Here is a 12,570-nt window from a genome sequence, read left to right as displayed (position 1 = left end):
ACAGAGTCTTGTTTTTTCGTTCAATGTTCTATTATATCCACAAAGCTAAAAAGAATATTTGTTGGAGTATTTTGGAGGAGTATTTAACACGTGGGCAAATAAAACTCGATGTTCCATCAACAGAATTTCTTAGACCAGTCGAAGAAATAAAAGGGTATGATGTATGGTGAATTGATTCAACTGGAAATATTGTCGATAGCAAATACATAGAATTGTTTTATTGTCTCCAAACAGTTGGTCACAAATACAACCCATCATATTAAAATTTAGAACAGTTCTTCAGGAGCAGCTCTCGTGGAAATTTCGAAACACGAAAATGTTTCAAGTCAAGCTGATTCTCACTCTTTTTTCAATAACGTCAATCACCGGATTTGAGCACACTTTTTGCGATTCCGGAGATGATTTCGAGATTTGTGGATATTCTGATACAATAACAGCAATTACACCATTAACGAATGGGTCTAATCTGGTGCTGGAAGTAAATCGTTTCGTCAACATCGATGAAATGGCCTTTCATACGGTGAAAGTAGTTGATAGGCTCGAGCTGTCTCATCCTAAGCCGGACCTGTGCACTCCAAAATTCGTGAACATATCAGCATTGGAAAAAATGAAGGTACGTGGCAGCGTAACATTGCAGTGTATCCAGATTCCACCAAATCTAGACGTCTTCAGCACCTTTGCAAAGGTTGAAGAATTATCGGTAGAGAACGTTAAATTCAATGGTTACTCGAAGCTATTTTACAGAAATTTCGGAAACCTGAAAATATTTACATTATCGCATCATGACGATGCGATTATATTACCGAAGATTTTCGATGGAGTCCACAGATCACTCAACGAACTTAGGATTTACTACAAAATACGCGACATCGAGCCAAGAGCATTTGAAAGATTTGAGTATTTGCAGTGTCTGATAATAGCGATGACTGAACTGACTCGTCTGAAAGCTGACATGTTCGAGGGCCTCAATGAATTGGAATATCTTAGTTTGGCAAGCAATAAAATTACTGCACTACGCAGTAATGATTTTATTAAACTAGTAGAATTGAAGGAACTCCAATTGAGTAATAATAGAATCAGTGAAATTGAAAATGGAACTTTCACTGGCTTGAAACTTCGTATACTGAATTTGGAGAATAATCGGTTAAAAAATCTGCCCACTGATGGCTTTCAAAATTTAGAGAGCCTGGAGACTGTGAATCTTGGATTAAACAGGATCAGAACTATTCCCCTCAATATTTTTCGGATGTGCTTCAATCTTCAGTGGCTTAATTTGGATAATAATAAAATAAAAAATATAGAACCCTTCACTTTCTGGGGTTTACACCTCAATGGGCTTGATCTAACTCACAACAAATTGAGGGTTTTGGAAAATTATACGTTCATTGGTCTCGAGGTGCGAGAATTGATGGATCTACGTTTCAATAATATCAACAAAATTCAACCTCAAGCATTCACCGGCTTCATAGCTGAGTCAAAGGTCACACTTTGCAGGAATAATATGACTGAAACCAACGGAAAAGAGTGGGGTGCCAAGAATATACATATAAACATCAGCGACAGTTGCTCATTACCTGTAAACCAAGTAAACATTACTGAAAACATTGAAGAATTAAAATAAATCCTCATGTTACATGCGATGAATTTATATAAATATTCACCAAATAAGAATAGTAAAAACAAATTGATTTAAATTCATTCTTTATTATCCTCTAATTTTCTCCACCTTTTTATACAGTACGCATTCTCTGGTATTCTTCCTACTAAATCTACTTTTATTTTTATTGTTGATTCAAAGCGGCGATTAAAGTGCTTGCGCCCAGAGTTGAATTGTGCTACTGATTTTCATAGAAAAAAAAATTGAAAGCGGAACAATGGGAAATTATCAATGCATGGACATGATAAACTGTGCAAATTCAACGGATTTTTTACCATTTCTCTCAGAAATTTCTGTGATCTGCATTTCTCATTGATTTATCCTTTCCAAACAAAAGTGAAGGAATTTCACTCAGAAAGTTTGAAATCATATCGCATATAATACTTTTTAGCTTCTTTACCATATCTCGACCACTTCGTGCTGCTCTCAATGAAATTACAAGGATCCGTTAAAAAATAAATAACAAGTATGAAACAACATATTCGCAACTTCTAAAAATACAGAAATTTACAGTTACCCTATGTACCTAGAATTTCTTTCAACTTATACTTAGGTTTTTCCTTTTATTCCTCATAAAATGATTTTCACAAAAAATCCACGACACATTCGTATTGAAACGCATTGAGGGAACAGAGAAGTCGACCTAATACTTCACTATTCACTTGAAAAAGTGGAATTATCTCGCACCAATGGCAATAAATAAATGTCACTCGTTATCACTATTATCATACATACACTATTAACATTTTATTTAATCTAACCAATTGGACGCCCTCATTGTCTCCCAATTTTTTCTGTTTTCGTGTTATTTTCATTTGTCATTTTTTTAAATATTCTTGTTATCAATTAGTTTTTCGGCATTTTGTAATCACGTAAAGCCAAAGGTCAGTCTTGGGTCGAGCAGCCCATTTAGACGTGCGATGTGCTCGGTTATCGCCGTAATAAAGAACGTCGTAGGCACAACAAAGAACTTAGTGTTTTTCCTTTCTTCTGTTTATTATTTATTTCTCTCATTTCACAATATTAAATGTTTTTATTTATTACCATTTTCCAGGCACTCTTGTAATGCATTTCGGAAGCCACGTAAGTACTTTGAAAGAAATTGTACGATTTATTTTTTACTGTGTCGCATTTTCTGTTTTTCTTCAGCTAAACAAGTTTCAAATTCAGTTGCATGGAATATATATTTTTGAACAAGTCCGAGAATTGAATGAAAACAAAACTCAGCCCGTTTTGGGAGGAACCGATTTACCGGTTTATTTTATTTTATTCCCCATTTCTCCAATAAATACGTTAATTCATTCAATCACTGAATTATTTCGAATACTGGGCATGTGCCTCTTCGTATCTCTCTTCATTCAACTTTCGTATTCATCAAAAAATTCCTTGCGACAGCCTAAACCCGCCACATCAATTGAAAAAATTCGATGTGATGACATTTGCTCTAAAATTATTCTGCCATCATTTTGTAAATATCCATGAGAACGGATTGCGCAAAATTTCACGTCTAAAATTTCCAAGAAATTTTAATTACTGCATCGCAAAATTACTTCCCATTTTTTCTACGGACATCCTATAACTATTTATCGTCTCTCGACTTAAAAAAAAAAACGTCTACTAAACTGTAATTCTGTATTGGAGTACAAAGGAATGAGTTGAATATGACATTCTCACCAATAAATAGTCATCAATACTATAATCAACTCTTTCCACCAACCCTAACCCAGAATTTCTTGAAAGCCCCATAATTCCTCAACTCATATTTCCAGAACATGCGGAAAATAAATTTCGACTAGCTGCACGTTCCCCAGTGGCTGCTGTTTCTCCTTTTAATTTCCAAAACAAAAGAAAAACTGTATGACTAAAAATAATCATCAATAACGAATCCTCATTTTCCCCTCCTCGTGCACTATAATTTTTTATGTGTTGTCAGTTGTCAATTCATGTTTACTCGTATCCATCTCACTTTCATTTCCCTCGTTTTCCCCCAGTGTATCTTGTGCAATTGTCTGCGAGGAATGACGGCTCCTATTTACTTCCTCGAGATCCTCATTTTTCGTTGATTCATTAATTTTTTTTCTGTATTCGTCCTGATCATTCAGCTTTGTTCCAACATCAGTGTAGCACATTTTTTCAGGCTCAAATGCTGGCTGACTGTCATTATTGTGACTCGGTGTATCATAACAGGGGGTTGTACTTGGTGCATAAACATTTTCGAATTGATCGTATTGACTCAGTGACTCAACACTCCGCTGACTCAATTCCGATAAATTTCCACACCTTGGAAATTCACGTGGGAATAAATCACGTTCAAATGCACGCCTCTCTATGTCTCTCCTTTCAATCTGTCTACCGATGAATCTCACTGTTGTCGTTGGTGCTGGGCTTGTTCCTGCTTTTGTGAATAACTGAATTGGACGTTGAAAACCCTTCGACGGGTGAGGGGGAATCGAGACAACTTCGCACTTTGTGAAACCAACTTCAGCTGAAAGGAGGTATTGAGTGAATTTTTGGGGGAAGAATTCAATGCTGTGATAATTTCTGTAGATTCTTTCCTGAAAGTCAACAATATTTATTATTAAATCGGCGACAATATGAATACTTTTAGAATAATTAGCTCAACACTGCTGTTCCTCTTCCTGAGAAATTCTATGTGTATTTAATGATGAAGAACTTACAGTTAATGTCTTCTTTTTCCCATAACTCGGCCAACTTTGGGACTCGAGTATTAGCACTCCACCGGGTCTCAGCTGTGCATGCATACGCTTGAACGCCTGCTTCAGCCCAGCATCGCCAAAATTTAAGTGGATCCATTTAGTTATTGACAGACAAAGAATGACGTCGAACTGTGGTTGCTCTGACGTCAATAGTCCATCATCCTCCAACACATAATTACCCTGAAAATAAACAAAAAAAAATCTCATTAATCACCCAATTAATTTTTAATTCAATAAATACTTATCCAGATATAAAAAATAAATGGTCAACAATTGAACAAATTGTTTCTTGGTTTGACTAGTCTCATTACCTGTATTACTACAATCGCACGTCACACGTGCAAACACGCTACGTTATCGGTATGAATGTAACATTGCAATAAAGTTCAATTTCACAGATCAATGAACTTGATTAAGAATCTAGTTATGTGACAGATCACTAATGTCTTACTATTGGTGACATTAATATTAATCACATGACCACATGTTGGCCATTATTCTGCTACTTAATGGTAAATATAATTGAAAAATTTCACACAAATGCAACTGCCATTTGATACCCCCCCTGACTTGGAATGACGAAATAAAAAAATGAATGAATGTAAGAATGTACCTGCACAAAAGTGACGTTGTAAGGGAATCCCTTGTGATCTCTGTTTTTGGTGAAACCAGGTACATCAATGGGCCCATAATTAATCGGCATTGACATAGGAAAGAAACTGGTGTCGCAGTCCCTGTGCTCATTGGCCTCCTCATTGCTCGCAGGTGACCTCACGCAATTAACATAATGTTTAATGTTCCTCCTCGCTATTCCAATCAGCTTGCGATCAATGTCAATGCCCGTAACACTGTGCGCTGCAAAGTCTCTGGCAACGGATAATGTAATGTGTCCAATATTACATCCAATATCGAGTACATCCCTTCCAAAGAACATCTCCTTCCTCTGTGCAAAGACATTCAATCTCGGATCAACGTCGTGATGTGGATTCCTGTAGCCGTAATACCTGTCGTAATTGCCATACTGATATCTCGCGTCCTTCTCCCTGAAATTGGGCAATTGAAGTGGCTGTTTCTTCTTCTTATCCTGATTTGGTCTGTGAGGAAGTCTCGGTTTCCAAGCACCAGGTTGTGGAATCACAGGACTCACTATTTTATCTTTAACGTCTACCTTTCGCAGTCGTTTATCCTTGGCCTCGTCGAGACCCTTGAGTCGTAATTTATTCTTGTCCTTAACTGGACTTTCGACTTTCGGTTCTTTTGGAGGTGGTGGAGCTGGTGTGGGACTCGATGGCTCAACACTTGGTACCTCGATCTCGGGATGATTTGTCTTGTCATCTGGCAGGACAACTGCAGGTGCCACTAGGGCTACTGGCTCTTCAACTTTTGACTCGGTTAAACTCTCATTTGTATCCTCTTTACCGGAGCCTGATGATGCCCTTTTTCGCTTTCGGTTTCGCCTCTTTGAACCTTTTTTCGTTGGCGATATCAACTGCTTCTCGTATTCCTCGTTATCGTTGTCATTGCAGTTTGTCAAGTTCAGAGGGTCACAGATGTTCGGGGGTATAATAACTTCAATTGCCTCCTTTCGGTGCTTTGGCGTTGGCAAGGGACTTGACTTGGGTGTTACAGCATTCATTGCTCGATTTATCTCCTCGTCTTGCATACTGTTTAGGTTGAGGGGATCACATATGTTACCACCGAGCAAGAACTTAGTGGGGGGTATGATAGCACCTTCTTTCTTTCGTCTCTTGTAAGGAGGAAAGAATTTACCATTGCCGGTGAAACTTTGCAGACGTTTACGACCGAATTTGAAATGACGAAGGTCCTCATGCTTATGCTTCTTGTGGGATTGTGTGAAGAGCTTTCGTGATTTTTCATTTTCTTTTTTGTTAACCTGACCCACTTTCGTGGGACGATCTACTTGAGCTGATGACATTTTTTCTTTTTTTGTTTTTTTTTGGGAGTTTGATTTGGGCCTTGCGGGTTGAAGGGGGAATTTACTTAGTCGCTTTTTTCGTGATTAATTGGAAGAGTTTTGCTTGTTTGGGGAACATCGAGGGAACTAGTTCTCAGGGGAGGGATAGAAGGCAAATTAATACTTTAGTAATTCAAAATTGAAAAGGGTAGAATTATAAAAATAATACAATGACATACAACATGCGAAATTCATACGAGGAAAAATTGTCAATTCTTCGAAAAGTCTAATTAAATAAATATCGCAACTCTAAATTTTTCAAATTTCCATTACTTCGTATCTCAAAGAACGAATAACCCTGTACAAACGTTGTGCACACGTTATAACCCAACAAAACTGACTAAACTCGAAACAATCTCCCAAAGACAGACAGAATAACGATTCAAAAAATTCCCACAAGTATTTCCAGCGTAAATCATAAACTAATTCCAAGTCACCATAAAAGATGTTGATAACGGCCCCTCAACCTCTTGGCGGTAGTGAAAAAATACACAGGTGAAAGGTGACATTACACGGCAATAAATAAATTTCAAAAAGCGTCCACGAAAAAAAAAATGAATAATTAGAAAAAAAAACGCCAAACCAATTAATTGAATTGCCATTGACAATTTCACGAGTTCATAATCATTTCAATGGGCTTTTACAAAATTACTATGAGAAAACCGCTGAAGGGGTTCGCAACACGTAAAATTATCGTTCCCGCGTTTGCGCATGCGCACATTATAGTTTATACACTCTGAAAGCGGATGGTCTTCAATGCCCAACGTTTCAATTCCGTATTTGCCAATTTTATTGTCTAATTTTGGGGTAAAACTTACGCTCGGTGATCGGTGAATAGCTTTCACTTGCCAACAGACACTTTTTACGAAATCATTAAGCACAATAATACGCAATATCGGTAGAATGTATGACGCACCCACTTGGATACACTGGTTGTGCATCCATCAACGATGGCGAATAGCTGCTTCGGTTACTCCGTTGCCATTGCCTCTTCCACCACCATTTTCCTTCTCCGTATTTCATCGGCTAACATCGACAATCTCCGGTTAACCCGCTCCACTAAATCAAACTGCACCCCCAAAAATTGTTTCAATCCACTAATTACCTTTACTCAATAAAAACATCCATCATTTTTTTTCACTCAAATTTTCACAAATTTTTTTTCTACAGCCATTCTCCATTTTTTTAAATGTCTCCATTGCGTGAATATGGGAAAATCATTTTTCCAATTCCTATTCTGTTTCTCTATTGTATGGATTCTTAGTATTTGGTCAGCAATTATGTCTATGATAATTATTGTTTTCGGTTTGGGATGTTTGGAATAATTTGTTTTATTTCATTTTTCCAGTCATTTGTCTTTTGTTTTTTTTTTTTTGGTTTTCAGGTTGGAGGTATGATCGCAGGATCAATAGTGTGAATTTTGCAGTAAACGTGATTAAGTGGGTAGAGGTCGTGGATTTTCCATTGTAAAGGATAATAAAATCTTCGCTGAATATTCAGAAGTTCATAAAAAGTATCGCGTGGAGTGAATTAATGATAATCTTAAAAGTCCTTTGAATTCGTAATGTCGCGTAACTCTGGGTTTTTGGAGGTGTCAGCGAGTCCCTTCGAGATCTACGAGAGCAATGACTTGGACTGGGAAACCCCAAAGAGTTCTCATCATCAGGTCAAAAGGTCTTGCAGTAGAATGGAAAAACGTGATGTAAAGGTACACAGAATTTGCCCATTGAAAATCGCCCTGGCATTAAAAGACTCGATAAAGGAAAAATAAATAACTATTTCCTGCAGATAAAATCGTGGTCCCAATTGTTCTTGACTAATTACTCAAATCAATTGAGTGGCCAGTCAATCAAGACCCCCATGACTGGAAAATTAGGATCTAATGAGCCCCTTGCGCCAATGAAGCATCGAAGATCCATCAATAAATCAGAGTTGAAGCCAAAAAAATTAATTTTCAAGGATCTCGAGGACTACGAGTCAGGGATCGTCGGTTTATTCTCCCCTTTGACCTTAAAAATCAACAAGAAAATAATGGTGAGAAGTGATGATCAAAGTACAAGTGAAACACTAACCAAAGAGAGAAAACAAAAGTCAAAGGAAAGTGGAAGGTCGAAAGTAAACATTCAGCCTCCTAGTAACGACAAGGAAAACCGCTGTGAGAATCAGAGAAATAAAAACAAAGATATGCGTAAACAACTGAAAGAACACCTCAAAACAAATCCCAATGATAAAAGTAGCTTCAAACATTTGAGAATATAATACTCTTCGACACAATCGCCAGCTGATTTCAAGCCCGATAAATAAATACGGTTTCAATTTTTTCATCTTTTAATGTATAAAAATATTGTTACAAAACAGTTATTCATAACCCCAAAGTTGAACTGTAACGTCTTATTGTTATGGCAACCACTGAGTGATTTTTCCATTGAAATTAAAAATATTTTCCACAATTTAACGGTCGTATATTCATGAGTGAGTTATAAAATGGTGAGGGGTTGAGGGATAACCTAGTTACGAGTTTTTTTGTTACTCTCAGCTGAGCATGTTTGCACACGTTTTATGTGAACCAGAAATAGACTGAAGGGGAATGGAGAAATTACAGATTGCTGCACCCACCGGTCATGTAAGTCTCACATTTATCTGCTTCTACTCTTTTCAACGATCCCTCACTTACCCTGAAGTAGCAAAAATTAATAGCGAACCTATCTTATCCTTTTCCGTCGGCACGACTATTTTCTCCAAATTAATTGCACGCGAAAATGAAATTTACTTGATCAAAATTGAGGTATTTTTGAAACGAGGAATTTTCTTCATTCGCACGATCTGTTTTATAAATATATTTTCTGCAGAAAACAATTTTTTTTTCACGCAATTGAAACCGGGGAATTTAGGAGAAAGGTTACACATCAATATAAATCGATTGATTTTTTCCGCCAGTTATTTTCTATTGAATTTAAATCGAAGAAATGAGTCATGCGGTCATGCATTCATGACAAATCAAGCCTTAGGAAAATTCCAATACCCAATTTTAAAAATTCTTTTACGATTGTCTGTCCTAATCCCTCCGTGAAATGACAGGGTATGATTATTTAGAATAGAATATTTACGCAGAGATATGACAGTAATGTACGCAATAGCGATAATTTCACGTCTTGAGACTGTACGTATCGGCGGCAAAATATTAGCTCTTCTAGGTCTTCCCTGGAAATCAGCAAACAGCTGAAGACCCGTCCAGAAATGTCCACAAGGTCCGGTCCCAGGGTCAAACGGAAAGGATTTTACCTGGGCCAGGTATACTAATGGATGAGGGCTCAGGGTTTCTCTTCTGGACGGTTAGACGTCTGCAGAGAAATATTTATGCCCACCAAATTTGGTTACGACAATTAATATTTCTGTACGAAATCTCCATTTTATTTATTTCCACGAAAAAATTTGTTATTGAATGAATATAGGAATTTCTTTTCGAATATTATTGTTCATTCATTTTCATTCGATTGAGGAAACATTCATTCGAGCGTAATGAATGGTCGGTTGGTCATTAGAGAAAGTGGAACATTACTTGTTAATTAGTTGTAACGACATATTTTTGTTTGTTATTCATCATGAGGAATTTTCAATGATGTGGCTAAAAGATAATTTAATTTTTCCACAATTAGATTAAGATTTTTTCAAGCCGTCGAGATTTCGATGAGTTTCGAATTTCGTTCACATCCCCTTTTCAAAAAAAATTCTTATCGAGCTTCTATGAAGATAATTACATAATCATCTTTGTGTAAAATTATCTTTACCAAGAAAAATTGAGGAAAATTCCCATCAATATGGAAAATGGATGTACCAGCAAAGTATTATAAATTCCTCGATTAAAACTCGCGGATCTACCGTTAATCTGAAATCGAAAATTGATCGATCGATGGAGCAACGAGCAATCTTCTCGCACAACGACGATAATAATTATTGCAATGTCTGTTGCCTTGGAAACCAGTTCAAGTTGCCAAGGTTCGACTAATCGACCGTGGCGGTACTCCCATCGAGTTCTTATAAATTTTTTCCCAGTGCCTTTTCAACATTTTTTCCTATTTCCTCTTTTAATTTTCATTTTAATTTTAATAATAACTTACGCCAGCGATAAGAATCTCAAGCGTCAGCTATTCTTATCGTTTCATTTATAATTATTCCAGAGTTGGCGGGAAAAATTTGCTGATTTCGATGGGAGGAAGAGGATAATGTACCAATCGATGAACTTTGAACTTATACGATAGCCAATTTATTTAGGTCAAGGAATCCCCCCCCCCATTAAAAAAATTTTTTCTTTCGTCGTTTATTACGTAAACTATTGAAAGATCGGAATCTGGGAAATGTGGAAATTTTTCGAGGATTTATGTGAAAATTAGGCCTCTAGGCTATTTTTTAAATTTTCATATTTTTTAACTTCAATTCTCTAATTATCGTGGAACTTTGGATCGTCGAGGTAAACCATTGCTTGACATTTAACGCTTCGTAATCGTTATGTTAATCCTCTGAAACCGGGAGTTCGTCGGGGTCATCGGGCACTGTGACGTCAGCGGATACTGTGACCCCTGACGACACAAAATATCCCCCACTCCTTGCAAAATCCAGTTAATTCCAAATCAATTATTGATGAATAATTAATAACGAATAATTTAATATCGGGAATATTGTTCCCGCAGATGCTCTCTAGAAAATTAAACGGTTCAATTGAGAATTATAAAGAAGTCTTTATAAAAGCAAAACTGCCCTGATATACCTCAAAAATAAAATTTTATTCTGAGCCGAACGGAAATGCGAATGTCATTGAATAAATATCCACTTAATTGAAATTCAACGAGTCCCGAGTGAATGGAAATTCTCGAAAAAATAATCGACAGTTTCCAAGAAAAGATCGGGAATTTTATACAAAATTCAAACCATCATTCGACACTGGTTTTATATTATTTTGTCTTCGAGTATTCCTTAGTCTCCTCATTTCTCAAAATAATACAGACCACCGATAACCCGACGAGATACTTATTGGTACCACTGGCTGTGTCAACTATATTATAAGTTAAAATGTGTGTAAGAGACCCTGGAAATGTTATCACCCCCTCGTAACAGTTGAAACGACCGGTATTTGTTGCTAACCGGGAGAGGCCCCATCCTCAGAAGGTTATCTTACGGTTCTTGCCCTTCGCCTGACATCTTGTATTTCGCAATTGCCTTCTCATGCCGATTTTTACATCCCAATATGTCTCTCATTTTATGTAATACACTTTTTTCCAACCGGGAGAACTCAATTCCCGTACTTGCCGATTAAACGAATCCGCTTATCAGTCACGGTATTACGACAGCCGCCTCGATTTTTAGTTATCACAGGTGTTACCTTTTTTTATTTATTCAGTTGATAATAATGAGCGGAATACTTTCAGGGAGCTCGATTTACTCCATGAAAAATTCTCTATGAAAAACTCTTTTACAGTTTATGACTCGAGCATATTGATAGCTCTTAAGGTCAGTGCACTGCAGTGGCACAAGGAAAAAAAAATTCTCAATGTTAGAACAGATGTTTTTAGAATCAAGAAAAATATTCATTTGATTCTCCAAGAGGATCCAATCTAAATTTCAGAATAAAAGAATCACCTTAATAAAATTTCAACCCAAGTCAATTAATTATTCAACTTATTCACTTTAGTAAATAAATTATTATAAAATATCATGGGTTATCTTCAAAATTGACAAATCTCAAAAAATCGGCGAACGATTGCGGATTAATTACAATCCCGGAGACATTTCTTGGGAGGGGAAAGTTTATCGAGAAAATGAATAATAAATTTGCAAAGGTGACGCATATCGTCAATGCCATGGACCTGCGCATTAGTACGAATGATAAAGGGACCCAGAGAACATGGGAGTGGCAGACATCCTAGCCTCGAACGGGCTTCCATTTAATCAAGCTCACCCTTCGTACCTCAACCGTGGCCTTTTTATTTATTCTTTTTTCCTCCTTTGGAGCTTCTGTCTGGTCATCCCCATGTACATTTCCACCACAAACACGTGGCCAAATGTATCTCCAACCGCGCCCAGTTCCACTCGCATAACCCATCATTGTATTCCTGCACAAGTACACCAAAAAAGAAAAAAAAATTCAAGCCCAACACAACACGTGATATTCAAAAATTCTCAAAAATCGTCACTTGACAATTAATTAATTAGGTTTTCGCGTAATC

At 36.9% G+C, this 12,570-nt stretch overlaps 3 protein-coding genes across 3 annotated transcripts; 2 read left to right on the top strand and 1 right to left on the bottom strand.

Moving 5' to 3' along the window:
- The first annotated feature begins 316 nt into the window (after window positions 1–316).
- Window positions 317–1,621, top strand: LOC105265269 (leucine-rich repeat-containing protein 15-like). Its single transcript, XM_011302675.1, has one exon. It carries the CDS (start codon window positions 317–319, stop codon window positions 1,619–1,621), a length of 1,305 nt encoding a protein of 434 aa, XP_011300977.1.
- A 63-nt stretch (window positions 1,622–1,684) lies between these two features.
- LOC105265230 (probable RNA methyltransferase bin3) lies at window positions 1,685–6,341 on the bottom strand. Its single transcript, XM_011302629.1, has 3 exons — window positions 4,988–6,341; window positions 4,336–4,554; window positions 1,685–4,212 (listed from the first exon to the last, which is right to left on the bottom strand). The coding sequence occupies exons 1-3, from the start codon at window positions 6,308–6,310 to the stop codon at window positions 3,577–3,579; spliced, it is 2,178 nt and encodes a 725-aa protein (XP_011300931.1). The 5' UTR covers window positions 6,311–6,341; the 3' UTR covers window positions 1,685–3,576.
- Window positions 6,342–7,739: 1,398 nt separating this feature from the next.
- On the top strand, window positions 7,740–8,910 carry LOC105265229 (uncharacterized). The gene is made up of 2 exons (XM_011302627.1): window positions 7,740–8,057; window positions 8,138–8,910. Exons 1-2 carry the CDS (start codon window positions 7,914–7,916, stop codon window positions 8,606–8,608), a joined length of 615 nt encoding a protein of 204 aa, XP_011300929.1. The 5' UTR covers window positions 7,740–7,913; the 3' UTR covers window positions 8,609–8,910.
- The last annotated feature ends 3,660 nt before the right edge of the window (window positions 8,911–12,570 follow it).

This window comes from Fopius arisanus, unplaced genomic scaffold (assembly GCF_000806365.1).
Source record: "Fopius arisanus strain USDA-PBARC FA_bdor unplaced genomic scaffold, ASM80636v1 scaffold00028, whole genome shotgun sequence".
NCBI classification, from domain to species: Eukaryota; Metazoa; Arthropoda; class Insecta; order Hymenoptera; family Braconidae; genus Fopius; species Fopius arisanus.
This window is presented reverse-complemented; position numbering and strand designations above follow the sequence as displayed.

Excerpts from the sequence above, each read along its gene's own strand:
- LOC105265269 (XM_011302675.1), top strand. The coding sequence starts at position 317 with ATGTTTCAAGTCAAGCTGATTCTCACTCTTTTTTCAATAACGTCAATC.
- LOC105265230 (XM_011302629.1), bottom strand. The coding sequence starts at position 6,310 with ATGTCATCAGCTCAAGTAGATCGTCCCACGAAAGTGGGTCAGGTTAAC. Across the intron at positions 4,555-4,987 it reads ACAACGTCACTTTTGTGCAG|GGTAATTATGTGTTGGAGGA; the intron begins GTACATTCTTAC and ends GTTTATTTTCAG. Across the intron at positions 4,213-4,335 it reads GGAAAAAGAAGACATTAACT|GAAAGAATCTACAGAAATTA; the intron begins GTAAGTTCTTCA and ends GTTGACTTTCAG.
- LOC105265229 (XM_011302627.1), top strand. The coding sequence starts at position 7,914 with ATGTCGCGTAACTCTGGGTTTTTGGAGGTGTCAGCGAGTCCCTTCGAG. Across the intron at positions 8,058-8,137 it reads TGGAAAAACGTGATGTAAAG|ATAAAATCGTGGTCCCAATT; the intron begins GTACACAGAATT and ends TATTTCCTGCAG.